This window comes from Eptatretus burgeri, chromosome 17 (assembly GCF_056783735.1).
Source record: "Eptatretus burgeri isolate ZD-2024b chromosome 17, Ebu_testis_v1, whole genome shotgun sequence".
NCBI classification, from domain to species: Eukaryota; Metazoa; Chordata; class Myxini; order Myxiniformes; family Myxinidae; genus Eptatretus; species Eptatretus burgeri.
The window spans coordinates 19204069-19225280 of NC_140977.1; the positions used below are offsets into that span (position 1 = coordinate 19204069).

Here is a 21212-nt window from a genome sequence, read left to right on the forward strand (position 1 = left end):
GAGTAGGACTAAAGCTCGTGGTACAGATTATAACATGTTTGTTAAATATATTTTCATTATCCACGATTTGGAACGAAGGTTCGTGGTTTGAGAAATGGGAGACGCTGAAGGACGGTGTTTTGTGATGACGTCATCAATTTAACCCCTTCACGAAGAATCTGAACCGCGATCTATTCTCGGGGTTTGAAGGGGAGTAAATGTAAAACAGGTAATCTGAGGGAAACCAAGGGAGATGAGATGGGGTAAAGGTAGGAGGGGAATATGTAAACTGAAGGAAACAAAGGGGTGAAGAAGTAAATTTGCAGCTTGGGAAACTTACGGGATACTCAGCTCCAGGCCCAGGTGAGTTTACCTCTGAGACATTGAGGGAGTTTGCGGAGCAGATTCGTGATGTATTATGGGTAACGTTTGTTACAATCAGAACTGATACCAGAATCCAGATAATGGGGTCGTAATCTGCATATAATGTGGCAAGTACACGTGATTACGTATGTATCTATATATGAATGTATATCTGCTGTTCACCCATTGGATGGATAGCTGACCTGACGTCAAAAGTGCCCAGAGGAGCCAAAAGACCTCTCCCCCCCCCCCACCACAGGACCCAAAAAAACCAAGACGACCCAAAGCACCAAAAAGACCATGAGGACCCAAAAGACCTAAAATACCCAAAAGACTGAAGACTCAAAATACCCCGAAGACCCAGTGGACCCAAAATACTCCAGGGATCCAAAAGTCTCTGAGGATGCAAAAGACTCCAGGGACCCCAAACACTCAAAAGGTTTAGAGGACCCAAAAGTCCCTGAGAATTGAAAGGACCCTGAAGACCTAAAATACCCAAAAGACCCAGAGGATCTAAAAGACCCAAAAATCCCTGCAGATGCAAAAGACTCCAGGGACCCCAAACAATCAAAAGACCCAGAGCACACAAAATACCTCGAGAACCCACAAGACCCAACAGACTCAAAAGACACAATGGAACTATCACGAAACCAAGAAAATTCTGCATCATGTAAAATGTGACTTCAGGTCCCTAACCCTCAACCCCCCCACTCCCTACACCCACTTACAATCCCATGTCCTTAACCCCCCCTCCCCGGAACCACCACACCCAAACTCTGTGCTCCCCTTCCCCTTTCTTCAAATCCTGAAACCCCTCCCAACCCAATGTCCTCAACTCCCCCCTCTCCACCCTCTCAAAAGCCTCAAACCTCTCGATCCCAACTCTGTCCCCCCTCTGCCCTCCTTCCCCAAACCCAACTCTGTCATCCCCTCCCCCTTCTTCAAGTCCTTAACTGCCCCAAACCCCAAGTACTCAACCCCTCCTTCCAACCCAAGTCCTCAATCTCCCCCCCCCTTCCCAACATATCAATCTTCCTTAAATCCAACTCCATGCACCATCAACACCAACTCTTTTTCCTCCCCTCCCTATTACTTCCCGTTCTTAACAACGTTACACAAAGATCAAGGGAGGTGCAAAGTGCCCCTCCCTTTAGATGGGACGGTTTCTCTGGATGCAACTTTAGCACAGGGACTGAAAATTCGTTTCTTGGCTTCTGGACGAAATTGGCTGCAAATTTCAGAAGTAAATCCTTTGTACGTTGAGGTAATCGGTTCCAAATTTCAGCAACGTCTATTTCCGCATTCTTGAGTATTTAATGAAAACTCGAAAATCACATTGGTGTCTGTCAGTCTGTCCGTCCGCCTGTCCGTCTCCCCGTACGCCCAAAACGTGTTGGCACTCATATCCCAAAAGCTCTACATTGAAATGAACTGAAACTTGGAATATTCATCGGACAATGCGTCTAATTAATGGCTTTCAAAACAAATTCCACCTACACGACATTGCTAAAAGTATGCAGATACCCCTTCTAATTGGTGGATTTGGCTATTTCAGCCACACCCATTGCTGAGAGGTGTGTAAAATCAAGCATACAGCCATGCAATCTCCATAGACAGACATTGGCAGTAGAATGGGCTGTCATGAAGAGCTCAGTGACTTTCAACGTGGCACCGTCATAGGATGGATGTCACCTTTCAAACAAGTCAGTTAATCAAATTTCAGCCCTGCTCGAGCAGCTGCCCTGGTCAACTGTAAGTGCAAATATTTTTATATATATATGTATATACAGTATATATGAACTGTTTTTTTTTTCGTTCATTTTGATTTATTGGGAATGTCAAACACTGGACAAGGCAGTCTGAAGACTGATATTTGTCAAGTTTACAAAAATAAAACAGTTTCAAAAAACTTACAAATATAATACACCAGGACCCCAACATTCACAGGGATATGTTCCAGGAAAATCCCGCGAATGTGGGTGCATTGCTTCAATGAGAAATGGGGGGGATTGGTTCCGGCGATTTCCCGACCCGTGAAAAATCCCCGAATGTCGGGGTAAAATCTGCGAATGTGTGGGAAATATCCATGAGTATTTTGTCATTGTTACAATGAAGACAATGGGGATAACGTTATCGGTTCATGGCAGTTCCTGGTTCAAAGGGGAAAGTTTTTAAAGTTTCAAATATTTTCAACGACGAATGCACGATTACAGTTTCATTAAAGATGCTTACAAATAAAAAAATGACAACACCAACTTTATCGTTAAGAAATCATTGCGACCTGTTCCAAGTCGGGGCATAGTTGAGCAGGTCAAAAAAAAAAGGCGGCTTCAGACTCCAGCGAGGTTACCCAGGAGACGCCTTAAGACCCCAAAGACAGTGGTGACCGAGGATGCACCTGATAAAGGATACAAACAAATTGGCCGTTAAATTTTTTACAAAAGGGGTGTTAAATTAACCCAAACACCCGATTTTCAGTCTTGCACCTCCTTGGCATTTTCTTATTATCCATGCAAAGTTTCAGGCTGCAGGTTTTATGGTTTTGGAGTTATGGAGGTCACACACACGCACATGCACACACACACACACACACACACACACACACACACACACACACACACACACACACACACACACACACACACACACACACACACACACACACACACACACACACACACACACACACACACACACTGCCATTTATTCGTATAAATTTGGAATCTGGGTTCAGGGATTTAAATCAAACTTGGTACAAGAGTATGTATAATGATGTAATAATGTGGGCGGAAGTCTATCTGGTGAGTCAGGACGTCGAAGAGTGCCGTTATAGTTTTCTCTGCCAATGTCTGAGGACTTTCGGAATAAAAGTTTGCCCCAATAATGGGAATATAAAGTATGTAGGGTTGGCATAATTTATTTAAATTGACCTAATTTTTAACTTCATGATGTATAACTCGACTGAAGATTGTCTAATTGGAATGAAATTGCCCTCCCTAGATAACCAAGATAAAGCTGAATTTCAGCTTAATTTACATTATACCCCTTCAAGTTAAAGGACAAGGTCTTACACCGCTATGAGTACTGAACCACCATTTCGTTGTTTTTTTTTCCTTTTTCTGCCAAATTCAGAGCTGTAGCTCAGATGCGGCTGGGATTTTCAGAATGAAAATTTGGATCAATAATAATGGGAAGAAAAAGTTTGCGGGGTTGAGATTTTTTGACCTCAACCTCATTTTAAGGTCATGACCCAATTATACAAATGTTAACTTTTTTCACCAGACCTTGACTAAGATTTGTCCGATCGGAATGAAATTTCCCTTTCTTGATAGTTGAGAGCAAGACACATTCATGATTAATTTACATCATACCCCCTCATTAAAGGTCAAGGTCAAATGGTGGTCTGAAAAAAACAGCATTTTTTTGCCATCACTCAATTTTGCAAATGCGGAATCTCAAAGACCACTTGGTCTTCCAAGATGTTCTTGCAAAATAATAACGTACCTGCACTGAAGTGCACCTAATATTTGATATGTGTGCTTGACCTACTTTTCGGATTGTGACCTAATTAAAAAAACGATACCTTTTTGATCATAGGTTGAATAATTTTCCTCCAATATCTATATACTGTGTGTGTGTGTGTATATATATATATATATATATATATATATATATATATATATATATATATATATATATATATATATATATATATATGTATATATATATATATATATATATATATATATTGTATCGATAGTTAAGTTTAATGAATATATTGTACATGGGGACATATTGTCTTAATTTACACTCCATCCCTAAATATTGATGGTCAAGGTCATGTGGTGGTATGAAAAAAATATGGCCATCATTGGACCACGGGTCAAGGGTAAATCCTGACCGGGGAGGCTTACCTTTGATGATCGCTTTGTGATTGCAGATATGTAGTTTTGTCGTTTTTATAATTGTTTTTACTTTTCATATTTTAATTTCATAAATTGTTACATAAGAGGTTGTTAGTTTGGGTTGGATCTTCCAGAGTCTTCAATACAGTGGCTGAATGGAGCAAGAACTGGCTTGGGGAAAGGGAGGGAGGGATGGTTGAGAGTGGGAGGATGTCAGACTGGGAGGTTATAAGCAATGGAGTTCCTCACCGATCACTCGCACCATTGTTGTTTGTAATTTTTAGCAGTGACGTGCACAGATGAAAAGTGCTTTAATGCACATTACGGAGTGAACCACAAATGTCTGAGGGATGTTTTGCTTTCTTACAAGGGATATGAGGTCTTCTAGGTATGCAGTTGTATCAAGAAGGTATTTGGGTGTCAGGCAAATGTTTGAAAAAAAAAAAACCACAATCCTGCCCATTTGTCTGTTGCTGAACATTTGACATTTTTGTATTTGGCGATTCTTCTTGCTCTTTCTTATGCAAATATACTGCACCCATTCAATTTCCAAAGAAACTGAACTTTCCCACAGTGATCAAACGATCGAATGACACAAATGATCTTCATTTGAATATTTAATACAAGTGAACCAGTACTACCTGCCAGTCTGATGAACTCAAACTGAATTCCCATGGACATGTTCCAGAGGAATGTTGTAGTGCCACCAGATTTTCTTAAAAGTAGGTTCCTTATTTCTTACCTGAAAGCCAGTGATGTGAGGAATCTGTCTACATATTAAAATATGCCCCGTGTGGATTACATCTGACCATAAATACTCCTTCATACACAATCCCCTTGCTTGTGTGTAAGGCCTTCTCACCATTAAATGTCTACATCCAAAAATTGCTCAACAGGCTTAGCCTCAATATCAATATTTAAACTGCTGATTGTTTTACATGTGGCCAAATCAAAATTTGCATTAACATGTAATACAATTACAGTATTTTCTGAAGAACCTGCAACATTTACAATTCATTTTTGGGGGTGTCACAGGGTGTGCGTATGTGTTTGGTGAATGTTTAAAAGTGCTGTAACTGATTTGGCTAGAGGATAAGGTCTCAATAACAGAGGTGCTGTACTTCACATGTCGGTACTGTGTTGGATTAATGTACTCAGGTTGGAGCAAAAATGAGCAACAGTCACATGTTTACTGTCTCTTTAAAGGTTCATCCACCATGCACGCTCAAGTTGGCTGTTGGAAGGATTCCTTTCGTGAGCAGCAAGAATCGAAACGGTCGACTGTGCCCGGGTGTGCAGTGAAGGTTGAGGAGCTGGAAGGGTCTTCTGAGATTCTGCAGATAAAAATAGAGGATGTGAACTCCTTTGGTCTGGAAGAGGAGCAAAGTGACCAGCTGAATGGTGAGTTGTGTGACCAATGGCTATATCACTTCTGCTGGGACTTGTGTTTGTTTTTTGTTGTATACATGACAGAAGCTCGTGGAAGACCCAGAGCAGAATGGAAGGTTACAAAATGGAAAGAGGGAAAAGCCAACAGCAGAGTCTAAGTGAGAGCGAGAGTGAGATGAAGGGGAAGGGAGAAGGGCACATGGGGTGAATAAGCTGAACACAAGTCCATTGACACACAAGAAGAAGAGGAAGGAGAAAGTGGGAATGAAAGAGAAAAGTAACAAACCAACCAACAACTAACAAATTAATGTAAAGAGGTGAAGGAAAGGGGAAAAATCACAATGATCTGGAAAAGGGAATTGCTTTGTCATGGGGTCATTTGGGGTGGGTAATATCATTGTTTTGGATGGGGGATGATCTGAGATGGTGGTGGTGGTACACCGCTGTCTTGAATACATGGAGGGAAGAATGAGATTAAAGAGAATGTGGAAGTTGTTTCCACAGGTGGGAAAAAAGAGGAACGAGAGTGTGGAGTCAAGCACTAAGCAGTAATTCTAGATTTTGGTAGTTTCACCAGGATGGGGTTACTGGTGGACCGTGTGTTCCCTGCAGAAACCTGGTGGGGACAACGCACGGAAAGAGCATCGGGTGAAAGACCAGAAAGCAAGCAGTCAAAGAAAGAGAGACCACCAACCTGTCTGAGATGTGAAAGTCGTATTCCCTAGACTCAGCTTCATCATGGGAGATTCCAATTATCTTGAGGGCTTTGTTTCCATGGCATGTTGGTGAATGGATATCTGCTCTTTACCCATTGGATGGATAGCTGACCTGACGTCAAAAGTGCCCAGAGGAGCCAAAAGACCTCTCCCTCCCCTCCCCCACCACAGGACCCAAAAAACCTAGAAGACCCAGAGGACCAAAAAGACCATGAGGACTCAAAAGACTGAAAAGACCTAAAATACCAAAAGACTGAAAAGAAAGACTCTACAAAAGACTTTCAAAAGGCATGAAACTGAACAAGGTGTGAGGTAGGGTTGCCAGCCCAGAGGGGAGAGCAGTATTCCATGAAGCTGCAGATGAAGGCCTTGTTGCTGGATCACAAATCACATGTGCTAGGGAAGGACTGGAGACTACCTTGTCTGGCTTTGAAGGCCACCTGGCTCTGGAAGCCCTCAGAAATGTAGTTTCTCCAAGATAGATCATAACTGATAGTGAGACCCAAAAGTGTGACTGAACTTCTTCATGAGGATTGTTAGTCTCATCCCAAAGGGGTTGTGAGACTATTGTGATGCCTGTGTCTGGCTGTCTGTGTATCTGTTTGTGTCTTCACGTCAAAATATTTTCTCTTTAATTTTTTTTCTCTGCATCCACTTTGATGCAAACCTTTAAACATAGGAGGGACTCTCCATGGAGAATATTTTATTGATAGCTCTGATGTTGAAGGTCACATGGTGTGGTAGCCATATTGGATTAATATATAAAGGGTTAATTATATAAAGGGGATTGATTATATAAAGGGGAAAAAAATTGGACATCCCCAAAACCGCTCGATGAAAAAAAAATTGAAACTTAGTACACATCTTCAACTCCCCATGTATATAGTGTTGCGGTTCTACAAAACCGCATGCCTCCATGGCAATGGCACCCAACATACAGTGATCCCCAGGCAGTTATTTCATTAGCCTGCATGCAGTTAGACTTCCCCTCATGTCTCGTGGGTTAATGGGACGATGCGCGTTGCGTGGGGCTCGTAGTTAGGTCTAGTAACTATCTCATATTCTGATTCCTGCCCTAACCCTGTCCTTTTAGCCATGATACAAATCAAGCAAGCAAGCACACACGCCATTCAATATGTGATTGATAATAAGCACACCACGACACCTCCTGTGGTTCGGAATCACAACCCCACTACACACTATACCACCCACGCATCGCACGCCATTATTTCCTTCAAATCTGCGTGCCAATCCCCAACCGGCACTTCACCTTACTTCACACCTCGCTCACCAAACCTCACCACTTTGAACACAAACGCCTCCTGCCCACGGGAAAAATATTCCCGCACCCCCTCATACCACTGCATCACTACAATTCACCACTCTGTAGACGAGTACCGCACGATTCGGGCTGTTCTCAGGACCGTGCGACACTTGGCCAAGCAACAGACACCAAGAGCTCGACCGCATCTCGCCGGGGACGTCCCGGGTGAGCATGCAGAATTGATACAACCCTCATCCAGTCGCCTGACCACGGCAAGACAGGGGTAATGAGGAGGGGTCGCAAGAAGGGCGATCCGGGAGTTTGGTACGGGGCCCGGGTGTGAATTTTGGCTTATGAGAGGGGGCCCGTGAATGGCGGGGAAAGTCTGTTGCTATTTGACATTCAAACTGCACTCGGAACACTTCAGGGCCGCGGTGCCGGCTCAGGGAGCATACCCTATGTTGAGTCAGGAGCTTCGACCTGTGCCGAAGCAGATGGGCAACTGAGACAGTTTATGGTCCCGGAGCCTGGCAGGGCATGGCTGGGACCGCAATGGCCCAATTGAGGAGCAGGATTCGGGTCACAGTGCATCGCTTTGGGACGTCACCCCACCCTTCGCCCGGAGCTTATAAAAGGTGGAGCACTGGCTGTTAACTCTCTCCGTTGCTTCTTCGCTGGCTTCCCTTCGCTGGCTCTTCGCTCGCTGTCTCGCGATTGGTGTGCGATTGCCAGGACGTTCTTCTTCTTGATTGCCTGATCAGGGGCAACTGCCGAGACTTCCTGACATGCTGTTAACGTTGCACCACCCCTGTGCAGCCAGACAGACCAGTGCGGAGCACACATTGCCATGAGCCCCGTCAAAGTGATGAAGCTGGAGATAATGCACCACATCTCAAGGTGGGAACGCTCAGGCAGGTTGTTCCACGGAGGTACTCGCTACACAAACAGACCTTACACGCTTGGTTAGGGATCTTTCGCCTCACACATCTATTCTCCTCTCTCTCTTTCTCTCCTCCTCTCTATCCCGTCTTCTTTGGACGCACAAAGAGCATCATTACTGACTCGCAATCCCATGTTCCTCTGACACGACAATGCACCTCCCACATTGCACTAAACCACACCTGTCACTCCCACATCTTAGACACCACCAGTGTTTCAACCACCGACCTCTCCCTAAGCGTTCTGGGTTGCGTTGGTCTGCCGACTGCGCCATTGAGATTGAGAGGTCGTTTATCCTCATCTGCTCTCTTTCACTCTGGGCTATATCTAATCGTGTGCGTGTGTGCGTGCGTGCGTGCGTGCGTGCGTGCGTGTGTGCGTGTGCGTGTGCGTGTGCGTGTGTGTGTGTGTGTGTGTGTGTGTGTGTGTGTGTGTGTGTGTGTGTGTGTGTGATGGCGCCTGTCCTCGTATAAATTAAGATTGCAGAAGATATAATGGGATAAGTCTGCTCTGTGTCTGCTTTTGTAAGATTGCTTGCCTTTTGCCGCTCCCCACAAATTCCTTGCTATCCCTTGCTGTACATACAAATAAACCCCATTCAATGTGCCACATTCTTTTCCTCGCCATTGTAAATAAATGATTTGTACAGAAATGTTCCCACCTCGTTTTTGTCTTTTCCCCCATTGGTCCAGCATGGTGCGCACCCAAGTTTAGCCAGGATGTTATTTTCCAATGAATCTGTTTTCTTGGCAGTTCCGCTCGGCTTCATCTGACCTGGTAAAGTGATCCGGTTTGAGCAAGTACGTACCGAGGTTGTGTCCCCCGGTAATTAGATCACGTGACCTTTAGGTAAATGGTATTAAACAGAGGACCTGAAGTCACGTGGTCGAGTTATTGGCGTTCATGGTCGATTAGCGACCCACTGCATTACAAAGTTAGTCGTGTGTGACAGCCTGTGATTCCAGAGTCTGGTGGGAACCAGAGGTAGCTCACACCTCGTAGTCTTCGCTCCCGACGCCCTCCCCTGGGACCGCAACAATTGGGTGATATTGATGACATTGGTGAAGTGGTATTCCAGCCATAATTGGTTGAATTGAAATCCTTATCTGAAAAATCGGAAACTTCATCCATCTAATCTGCAACCCAATGTGACTGAGTCACTAAATTTATGACATCATTCGTCACTTGGTTTGGGAGCCATATGGCAATGGTGAAGAATCACTTTAAAAATTAAATAATTCTCATATCCAAATCCGGATTCGGATTTTCACCAAAATCGAATCAATTCGTCATGGTCACACACCCATCCTGTACACCAAGTTTCATCTTAATCCATCAACAACTTTTTGAGATATCGTGCAAAATACCATTTTGGCCCTATCTCTCAATGGTGAAGAATCACTTAAAAAGAATTCTAGTAGTCAGATCCGGAACCGCATCTTCACCAAAATTGAATCAATTCTTCCTCGTCACACACCCAACATGTCCACCAAGTTTTTTTTTTTTTTTTTATTTTATTTTATTTTTTTTTCCGAATCCGTTCACAACTTTTTGAGATATCGTGCTATATATCATTTTTGTCCTTATCTCTCAATGGTGAAGAATCACTTAAAAAAATTCTCGTAGTCAGATCCGGATACAGATCTTCACCAAAATCTAATCAGTTCGTCGTCGTCACACACCCAACATGCCCACCAAATTTCATCCGGATCCGTCCACATCTTTTTGAGATATCCTGCACACAGACAGACAGACAAACAGACAAACAACCAAGAAGAAGACATCATGCAAAACCCGATACTTGCAAAATCCGTGAAACAAATTTGACCTCAAAAATAACTGGTGGTTGAATTCAATGACCAAATTTTCAACTTCAAATTTCAAGTCAATCGGTTGAAAATTGAGGATTTTAGAAACACCACCTTAGTTGTTGACCTTTTGATCGATGTTGACCTCAAAAAAAATTGGCTGGTTGAATTAATTGACCTGAAATATAACTTCTCTTCAAATTTCATGTCAATCGGATGAAAATTGAGGATTTTAGAAATACCACCTTAGTTGTTGAACTTGGGCCTGTGTTGACCTTTTGGTCCATGTTGACCTCAAAAAAATTGGATCATTCAATTCAGTCACCTGAAATATAAATCCTCTTCAAATTTCAAGTCAATTGGATGAAAATTGAGGAATTTAGAAATCTCACCTAAGTTGTTGGCCTTTGGCCTATGTTCACCTTTTGACCTCAAAAACAATGGGCGTCTTCCTTATGACAAACTCTATCATGTGGTGAAGTTTCGTGAAGATCGGTTTAAAGCTGTGACCTGAAGGCGACAAACAGATAGAATAACAAAATCGACTGACCAACATACTTGAAAAATCTTCGATTTTGCAAGTAACAGGCAGAGTGGGGTGAAAACAACCTCCTTCACCTTCGGTGGCGGAGGTAATAAAGCTATGGATAATGGCAATGCATGTGGTATTTTCGTGTGCATGGATCATGTGGGTATTTGGGCCATAATAGTAGCGTGTTCAGTAACGTTGGTATTTTTGTTCGGAATGAGTGCACGAGGCGAGACTGTGTTCTACAAATGCTACTTGTGAAAACAGAGATGGGAGGGTTTGCCAGATGCTCCTTTCAGAGAGACAGAGAGAGAATTTTCAGAATTTGAGCAGATTGTGATTCTATCAAGGTCTAAAGAGAGGAAAGAGGTTGCTGTCTGTCTTTCTGAAGGATGAGGGATGTTATGGCAGAGTGTGGAGTCATCAGCAAAGAGATAGAGGATTTTCCAGAGAGTCAGAGGAATCGTTGATTAACAATCGGAACACCGCCTTGGGGCAATCCAGCCTTGACAGGGAGAGGAGATGAAAGGATTCCGTTGAGATCCACATTGTTGCTACGAGAGTATCGGAAGTCGGTAACCATTGTGTGGAGGTAGCTTAGGATCCCATCGGTAGGGTTTGGAGAGCATAGGTGAAGTGCCAGATTGGACAGAAAGCTCGAGATATGGTGAAAGAGATGGCCTTGATCTCATGTGTGACATTGAGGACCTCCATTCATTGTTGGGAGAGCAGAAGTAACATGTTCATGTTAGACTGACTGGGTCTGCATCTGAACTTTTAAACAAGTTGCTGTGCATTTTGAGCGATGCTTCCATCCTCCGTCTGAAGAACATTCCCCTTGTTAGGCCAACTGCACACACTGAAATGGCCACACGGTGAAATTGGTGAAACAATAACATTGTGCTGGATTATTCGCACGTGTGCATTCGCCTGCACTCAGCATCTTGGGAGATCATTATTGTCAGGAGATAATCACTCTGTAGCGGTCTCATCTCATCCGTTTGGGAGTCCAAGTCGATACAATTTACATATATCAAAAGCCCTTTGACATCTCTCACCTGTCATTGGAGGACACAACCAATCGCTTCTCACCTCATCAATCATCCCCAGCTGTGATTAGCACAGTGGAGTTCGTTGACACTCTGACCTTGTTGTTCCAGAAGGCTGAATAAAGCAACCAAGAAATGCTCCAAAAGATAAGGCCGGTTTCAAGCGCAACTTGAGTTCTTCCACAGCTACAAGGGCAGAGTGTCAACGAAAGGCATTTCGAAGGATCACAAGTATGAAAACCCCAACACTACAAGCTCACATCAGCTGCTGGGACTGGTTTCATCACTTATTGGCGAATCGTGAGCGATAGCGAAGATTGAATGCTATTCTGTGGAGGAACTCAAGTCCTTCAATCTTCGTTTCATGGCCAACACTTGGCTCTTAGTTTGCAGCATTGTCAAGATTTTAACTCTGGCAAGGTAGCTCAAACACATGTGTGCATAACTCTAAGGTATATTGCCAGCCCAGTTCTTCAATATAGTTTCTCATCAATGCATGATTTTTTTTTCCAAACCCCCTCCTGAACTTTTCTCCACTTGCTGACTATTTTGATCCTTTACATTCACCTTATCAGATGGTCACACGTCTTAGCTTTGGCCTATTCATTCCATTCTCGGCATTTTCCAATCTGCTAACTCGCCACACTCTGCCATTTCGTTTTCCATGAGGTTGGACTTTCGAGACAAAAAAACAACTAGTCACATGTTTGATCAGAATTGTCCATCATTTGACAATCAATGCAGGGTGGGGACAAAACTTTTTTTGCCTTCTCTATTTTGTTGGTTGTAATTTTGGCTGGTGGTCGTCGTCTTTGTTCGTATGCAGCACAAGGCTGCAGAGTAGCATCGTTGGCTGAGGGCATGGCTGTGCCGCTGATGTAATGCCCTCTGCTGATTAGGGCAGGAATTTGAAGTTTGGCCATAGTGCCGGTGATAGCTCCTGTACTCTTTGAAAAGGACACCATGGGATCTTCAAGGTCTATGAACAAATGCTGGCAGATGGGTTGCCAATTTAATGTCAATCCAAGGGACGGCACACACACACTGATTGATCACCCTTCCTGTGAAACACTGGGATGACAATTTATAGCTGGGTCGGTTTTCGAACCCAGACTAGATAGCTTCGAGGCAAGTGTGCGTACCTCTAGGACCTAGGCCATCCTGTCAGCCTGGGTGATGGTGAAATTCCCACTGAAGTTGTGGTCAGGTCGGAAGAATATCGTAACTTTGATGCAGTTTGTACAGAGCATAATGCTTTGACATCACACCATGGGGAAGTTTTATTTTCTCTCTTCAAGGAAGATTTTATCAACCTCAAAAAGGAAGACCTCAAATCAACAATTTAATTCAACACTGTCGGACCCCGCTATTCACGGGGGATACGTTCATGAAAAATGCCGCAAATGTCAGGGCATTGAAATTTTTTTTTTCCCCTTAACATGGCTTAGGCTCGTGGAAGAGTTATTACGTAGAACAAATCAGGACACAACAAAGCAAAGGGAACAGTAGAAGAAAGGGGAAACACCAACAGCACGGCGGAGTGAGAATGTAGATGGAGATGGACAAACAAGTGATGCAGGTAATGATGAGGGGTAAGGAAAAACGCAAAGGGTGGACAATATGGATACATAAGCAAAATTGTGTTTGACCAATTTGTGATTTTGTCAAGGTCTGAGGAGAGGGGAGAGTCTGCTGTTTGTCTGTCAGAAGGATGAGAGATGTCACAGCAGAGGGTGGAGTCATCAGCAAAGAGATAAAGAGGATTTTCCAGAGTCAGTGAGATCACTGATGAAGATTAGGAATAATATATAGGGCTTAGAACACTTCGGCCATGAGCCAGACCCAGTAATTTTTGGCCACCGGTACCATCCGAGAGGAATAATGCTCATCGTAATTTTTGGTAGGGTATACATCTGTACAGTCAGAAACTATGTGATAGCATTGCATTGGTGGTAGCCTTTTGTGTGTTGTTAGCCGTTTAGTAACCCCATCCCAAAATAAACTTTTCTGAAACCGGCGTAAGACAGAAGAAGACATTCTATTTAAAACTAATTAATGGTTCTCTCTTATTATAGGGTATATCTTCTTGAAAATGGTTAGGCACGTAGCTCATGTTATTTGCCTGCAACTGTAAAAGGAAGTGTTCATGACCAAAATGTGTGTGTTTGTCAAATGGACTGAAATGCACTGACATGTGCAAACTGCCAGACTGTGAGAACCAGGCATCCATCATTGAGTCAGATGATGGAGAAAGTTTAAATGAGGATATTGAACAACTGGATAATGATTATGATTTTTAAGTTCATCTTGAACATTTTATATCACTTACAATCAGTACATGTGTTCAGAGATGTCTTCGAAACTATAAAGGACCCATCTTTGGTTCATAAGAAAATGTTTATCAGCAACACATTGGGCCAAGGTAATGGTCTTGTTAGTTTGGAACACCACATTTGTGTTTCCATTCTGGAATTTTATGCCCTACAACAGAAGATTCTGTTTCATTTTCACCTTTGACTCATTCATCAGATTGCACATGATTAACCATCTTGCTACTGTCTTATTGGTTTATGTTGTGCAATGCGGGTGTTTGATACCTTCATTTGTGCATTATTGAGTATCTAAATCCCTGAAATTCTGTATTTTTTGAGAAATTACAGGGAAAAAAAACATAAATCTTGTTCATGAACATGCTATCATTTACCTTTGTTTGATTCTTGGAAAGTATCCTTCAAGAACAGGGAAAATATCATGACATTGACCAAACTACGTAAATCCGTCCAAATTAGGTATTTTTTTCATTTAGGGGGTGGGGTAACATTGTATTGTCTGCTATACTGATCTTAATATACAACATACAAAAAAGAAATTTTGATTTTTTGATTTCTTTATAAATTTGCAAAACACCCATGTAATTATATTGTTCCAGAACTTTTATTTACTTTCCACAGTAAATGATAGACAAATGCTTTTCTCAAGGCGGTATGATTTATCTCACAGGAAATAGACACTGATATATGTGTCACCAATGACATACCTTTCGACCAAGGCATGTTGAGCACTTTTTGTTGAGAAGCAAATGATCCGAACAAAATGTGAGACAAATTTCAATGTTAATATTTGACTGATAAAAAAAATGCTGTTAAGTTGAAGTTGGATGTCTTACCTTGTACTGGCCATTTTGCACAAAAGCTTATTTAAGGGTAGGCATATAAACAGGGTGATAACACACAAAAAGCTACCACCGATGCAATGCTATCACATATTTTCTAACTCTAGGGTTGTATACCTTGCCAAAAATCACTATGAGAATTATTCTCCCCAGATGGTATGGTACCGACCAACCCTACCTTGGCTCATGGACTAACTGCCTTGAGGTACTTCAGCCTTGACAGGGAGAGAAGATGAAAGGGTTCTGTTGAGAATCACATGTTGACTACAAGAGGAGAGGAAGACAGTAATCCAAGAGTGGAGTTCACCTTGGATTCCATAGGCAGACAGTTTGGAGACCTTTTGTATGTAATGCTGTGATGTTGGCTGATTTCCAATTTCCCAGGTGGATATAAGAGACCAATTATGAAGTGTTTAAAAAATGCGAATGCACGAAGCGCGAATGTCGAAGCAGGTAGGTCACACTTTATGACCTGCGAATAACGGGGTCTGACAGTATTTATTTAGCTATTTTAAGAATATGGAACCAGATATGCATGTGACACAGGACTGCCTGCATTTTCTAAAGGTTGCTTTTTCCAGATTTTTTTGTGAAAGTGGAAGTAAAAACTGAGCACGACATTGATGTCCACCTGGATCCACCAGAATCGAACGACTCTGAAGCTTCTTTCTTCAAGAACCATCCCCATGAAGGTTTCTGTCAATGTCGACACATTTTTCTTTGCAAAGTTTGATGATGAACTCTGGTGTTAAGGAAAAAACCCGTGCATTGTGATTTCATTGCTTTAATAAATAACCACATTGATAGATCAATTTCTCAAACATCCATTATCTCCTTCGTCATTTGGTAAAATATTTTAACCAACAATATTGCTCCTTGTTGTATCCTGTTATCCTTAATTTGTACTATCATCAATTCTGATTGACCTTTAATTGCACACGTTTTATTGATTTATTTTACATGTTTATATGTGATCATGGCTCATGGAAAAGTTTGGTTCCAGAGAGAGGAAAAAAAGACATAACAAATTGACAGTAAGGCAGTGGCTGATTTCCAATTTCCCAGGTGGATTCTAAGAGACCAATTCTGAAGTGTTTAAAAAAAAAACTTGGCCACATTTGGACACAAGCAAGGAAGGATGAATAGGAATGGGAGAGACAGGAAGGGATGAAACAGTAATCTGATAACAGAGTTGAGTTGGGTTGTGATTGATGTATGCAGATAATATTGTGGGTGGAGAAGTGGATTTCATGAGATAGTGGTGAAATGTCTGCTGGACATAGTCCTATGGAAATAGGAAATGGCCCTTGTGGGCAAAACTTTTGTGAAAACATTAGTTATTTCTTTGTACAGTATTTTTTTGATGTAAAAGTCAATACTTTTTCCCCAAAAGTTCGGCCTCTGTTTATACTCAGAATCGACTTATCTACGATTTAAGATATTTCATTTCATAAATTAAAAAAAATTGCAAAGTGTGATCTTTTTTGAAATAAATTGTATAATTGTTAGTTTAAAAGACACTACAGAAAGTTTCCACTTAACTTCGTGGATGCATTCCCAGAAAAGTATGATGTTAAGTCAGTGGTGGATTAATGCTCGGGCACTCAGGGCCCATGCCCAGTGGCCCAAAGCTCAAGGTGGGGCCCGAGCTCAATGTGGGTCCTAAATTCAGTGTGGGCTCCAGGTGGAGGCAGCGTGAGGGTCGTGCAACCCATGCAATTGCAATGGGCCCCCAGACAAAGTGGAGATCGTAATTCACGACCGATCGTAATTCACAATCTTTCAAGACAGGGCCCGCAAGGGTGGGATCTCACTTTGTCGACAAAACAAATTAACTTATGAGTGGTGATAAACACAGCGCAAAGGGAATGCTTTGTATAAAGGAAATTAAACACTGTGATGTAATGAATCGATTAAAAAAACGTTTTTCCTGATATCCAACGAGATAGGACTATTACAAAATTATGGTGTGAGGTTAGGTTAGTGGAGAAAGCAAGTGGAATCATAACTTGGTTTAATGCATACAAATACAAAAATAATCACAATTAAAGGTGTACAATTCCTCATGTTTATACATGTCAATATTGTTTAACAAATCCACACTACAATTTATTGTACAATCACAAAACAACCCCTCATTAGTAAACGGACTAACCCATGCGCATGGCGGAATGTTGCGATTATTTTTTATTTTATTTTATTTGAATCAGAGCGCCTCTCCCAAGAATAGAATTAAATGACCCCAGCTGTGCTGAAAAGTGAAAATTGCTCAACAATGGCAAAAAGGGTGAAGATCACCAAAAATTAACATTTTTCATTGCACAAACGGCACAAACAGCAGGCAGGTCTCTCACACATGTTGAGCTGTGTTCCATTATCAATCATCTTGCTTTTTCTTGCCAAGCCAGCCATTCCTTATCAAAGGTTTTATAAGAAACTTTTAGCGCTCTACAAGAAACTTTTAGCTCTTCCACGAGTTTTATCTATGTGTTCAAAAAAACAAACAAAAACAAACTTGGTAACTGAACACACCCCTGCAAGTACTGGGGTGTGTTCCATGACCAATCAGATTGTAGAGTGCTCACCAAGTGACTTAAGCACTCAAGCAAGCACTCCAACGAAACGCTTGATGAGGAATTGCTGGCTTGGCAAGCAATAGCAAGATGATTGGTAATGGAACACCTTAACATGACTTACTGGGGGTGAGGAGGGGTCCATTCCAAGGGCACATTTTCGGTCACCCCAACATAACTTCAATCTCACTGAACTCCATACTAGAGACAAATATTAAACAAATCAATGGAGAACACAAATTAAACGCACAAATGGACAATTAAATTAAGTTGCAGGGCTGCTCACCAAAATGTATGCCTTGTGTTGGCTTAATGGTTAGGGTGGTGGGCTTGGAATCCGAGGGTCCTGAGTTCAAATCCTGCTTGGCTGTTGAATTAATACCAGGTGAGGTTGACTCAGCCTGTCATCCTTCCAAGGTTGGCAAAATGCTACCAGCTTGCTGGGATGATTGAACCATTCAAGTATCCTGCGTCGGAGTGGGGACCTGTCCAGGATTGTGCCCAATAGCCCAGGAGACTGCTTTGGCAGCACTGATGCTCTGTACAAAGCATGGTCCCAATGGATGGATGGAACAGTGCTGCGTGGGCCTGTGGGCCAAAATAGAACCAGAGCTCTTGGAATATCTCCACTTAAACCAAGACATCCTCCACGCAGAACTCTACAGAGGCCCTGGTGATGCAGATTGTGCTGGACGTAGTGTAGTTCTGCCTGCCACTTTAACTTGTGGTCCACGATTTATAGCTAAACACGACCATTATGCCATGGCCATTTTGCGAAAGTTCGGCAAGCCAAATTTGTTCATCACCTTCACCTGCAATGCCCAAATGGGAGGAAATTGTGAGCCAACTTGAACCACACAAAACAGCCACAGATTGTCCAGACATCACAGCCAGAGTGTTCAAGATTAAGCAGCAACAGCTCTTTTCTGGCTTCGAGGCTGGTGTGCTTGTGACTTGAAGGGCTTCGTCTACACCACTAAGTTCCAGAAGCTGGGCCTGCCCAATTGCCACTCCCTGGTCATTCTTCATGGTGAACAACACATGTGGCAGGATGTGAACAGGGTCATCAGTGATAAACCACCTCATCTCACCAACCCATGCATTCAGGACCTGTTGGATTGTGTGAAAAAATTCATGGTACATGCACCATGTGGCACTGTCAATCCACACTGCCCATGTATGATCAGCAGCCACTGCTAAAAGGACTTTACATAATATTTCACTGCTCCAACATAGCTCGAAAATTACTCTTATCCAACCCATCGTGAAGGTCTCTCAACAACGGTGGACACACTACAACACTGACATTTGCCAGAAAGACAATCCTCATTGACAACAAAAGCAATGTTCCATGCAATCCAGGCTGCTCCAGAAATACCATCCCCATATCATCATGGAATACGGTTCTTCAATCAAGGCCGTCAAGTTCCTGTACAAGTATATCTACAAAGGTTGTGACCAGGCCACTATCACCTTTGAATCTGATGTGGATCATGTGAAAGTCAGCATGAAGGATCGCAATGATGAAAACAGACAGTACAAGCAGTGTTGCTTCATCGGAGCATCTGAGGCAACACGGAGGATCTTTACATTCTCCACACAGGACCACTCACCAGCTGTTGACCCTCTTCCGATTGACCTTTCAGATGAGCAGTGAGTGGTATTCAACCCAGCTAACGCAGAGCAAGCTTTGGAAGCAGGAACCCACACAAAGCTGACAGCCTATTTTGCCAAGAATTGTGAAGATCCAGACACACAGAATTATTTCATGCGACTTTCCTGAATACTTCACTTGGCAAACAGCAGCAAAGGTCTGGAGAAGGCGAACAAGACCTTCAGAGAACAAGCTTCAGATGATAGGCAGAGTGTTCTCTGTACATCCGAGCCAAGGATAAGCATTCTACCTCTGTCTCCTGCTCCCTCACAAAACTGGTGCCACAAGCTTTCAGGGTCTTCAAATGATGGATTTAAAAGTTTATGAGACATTCAAGCAATCCTGCCAGCTTCTCAATCTTCTTAAATATCACAACAAATGGTTCCAGTGTCTTGCTGAGAGTAAAATGCACAAAGATCAGTAAGTATGAGAGGTCTATTCGTTATTATCCTGCTGTTCTGTGAGCCCACAGAAGCACTCCACCTTTACCAACAGCATGTTTATGATCTCATGCAGGATTTTCACCACCACCGCAAATAACAGGGTCTCACCAATGAAGCTTTTCAAGCTGCAAGCGAGAATGGCTTGCTATGCGATCTTGATAACCGTCTTCACGCTGCCTTCCCTTCCCTTCCCTTTGTGCTGCCTTCCTTTCCCCTCACACTGCATTCTTTTCTCCTCATACTGCCTTACCTTCTCTTGCCCTCACGCTGCCTTCCCTTCTCATCACGTTGCCTTCCCTTCTCATCACGTTTCCTTCCCTTCTCATCACGTTGCCTTCCCTCCACCTCCCCTCATGCTTACCTCCTCCCAAACCCCCTATCCTCTCCACCCCTCATTGACATCTCCTGGCGGTGTCCACGTGCTGTATTAACGTGCTATTTTAACGTACCCCATTTTATTCAATCCTGTACTACACCCCCCCCCCCTTTCTCCACAAGTCTCACGACCAAACAAGTTGAGAACTTCCCTCACGCTTACCACCTCTCAAACCCGTTCTAACTCCCGACTTCCCCCATCCTCTCTCCCCCATCTTCCTCACTCCCACCCCCCCTCCTTTCTTGGAGTGTATGACGATGTTTGGTGTCACTCACCTCACCCCCATCCCTTCCTCGTTCTTCCCCCCTTCCTCACCCCTTCTACCCCTCCCCGCCCCACCATCCCTCCCTCTCCCTCCTCCATCCTCTATCCTTCCCCTCCCTCCTCTCTCGGTCCCCTCCCTCAATATTCACGTCAGCGAAGTGACGGGTTGTATTTGCTAGTTTAGAATGATAAACACAAATGACTTATCACTGATAATTATATTAATTTACCTGAAAGTATGAATATCATTTGAAAAACGCAAACTTTTGCACAGTACTGTACGTGTTCTTACATAAATATTTTTTTTTTTACTTTTCTGCAGTGGAACAAATACATACGTACATGTTTGCTTGGGTACATTTGTCAAAAATGATGTTACAAGTATTGAACAAAATCAGATTGTTTTTTTTTTTTTACAGGTCATGTGATGATGTATTTACAGGGGTGTCCACTGAATATACAAGAGAGGCTGCACCGACTTTTATGAACGGCACAGACACAAGCCTGCAGGACTCACCAACTGAAACAAACAAGAGGACTTGCTGCAAACAAGACAAACCGGATAATGAAATGGTTGCAGAGAATAATTTTCACAAGGCTCATAAAGGAGAGAAAGGTGAATGCCCATACAAATACACAGTTTGTGGAAAATCTTGCATTCAGTCATCTCACCTTAAATCAGATGTGAGAATTCAAGATGGAGAACATTCAAACAAATGCACTGTTTGTGGAAAATCTTTTAATCAGTCATCCAATCTTAAAACACACATGAGAATTCACAATGGTGAG

The 21212-nt window shown here is 42.7% G+C and overlaps 1 protein-coding gene across 3 annotated transcripts in view; it reads left to right on the forward strand.

Moving 5' to 3' along the window:
• Window positions 1-21212, forward strand: part of LOC147009474 (uncharacterized) — a 109883-nt gene that overhangs the window by 48321 nt on the left and 40350 nt on the right. For 2 of the 3 annotated variants that reach the window (XM_085861898.1, XM_085861899.1), the window contains 3 exons: window positions 5454-5648; window positions 15695-15805; window positions 20866-21039. In XM_085861898.1, coding sequence (XP_085718024.1) covers window positions 5454-5648; window positions 15695-15805; window positions 20866-21039 — 480 coding nt within the window. Of the gene's footprint in view, window positions 1-56; window positions 343-5453; window positions 5649-15694; window positions 15806-20865; window positions 21040-21212 lie in introns of those variants that run through there. The other variant, XM_085861900.1, reaches the window with a different exon arrangement.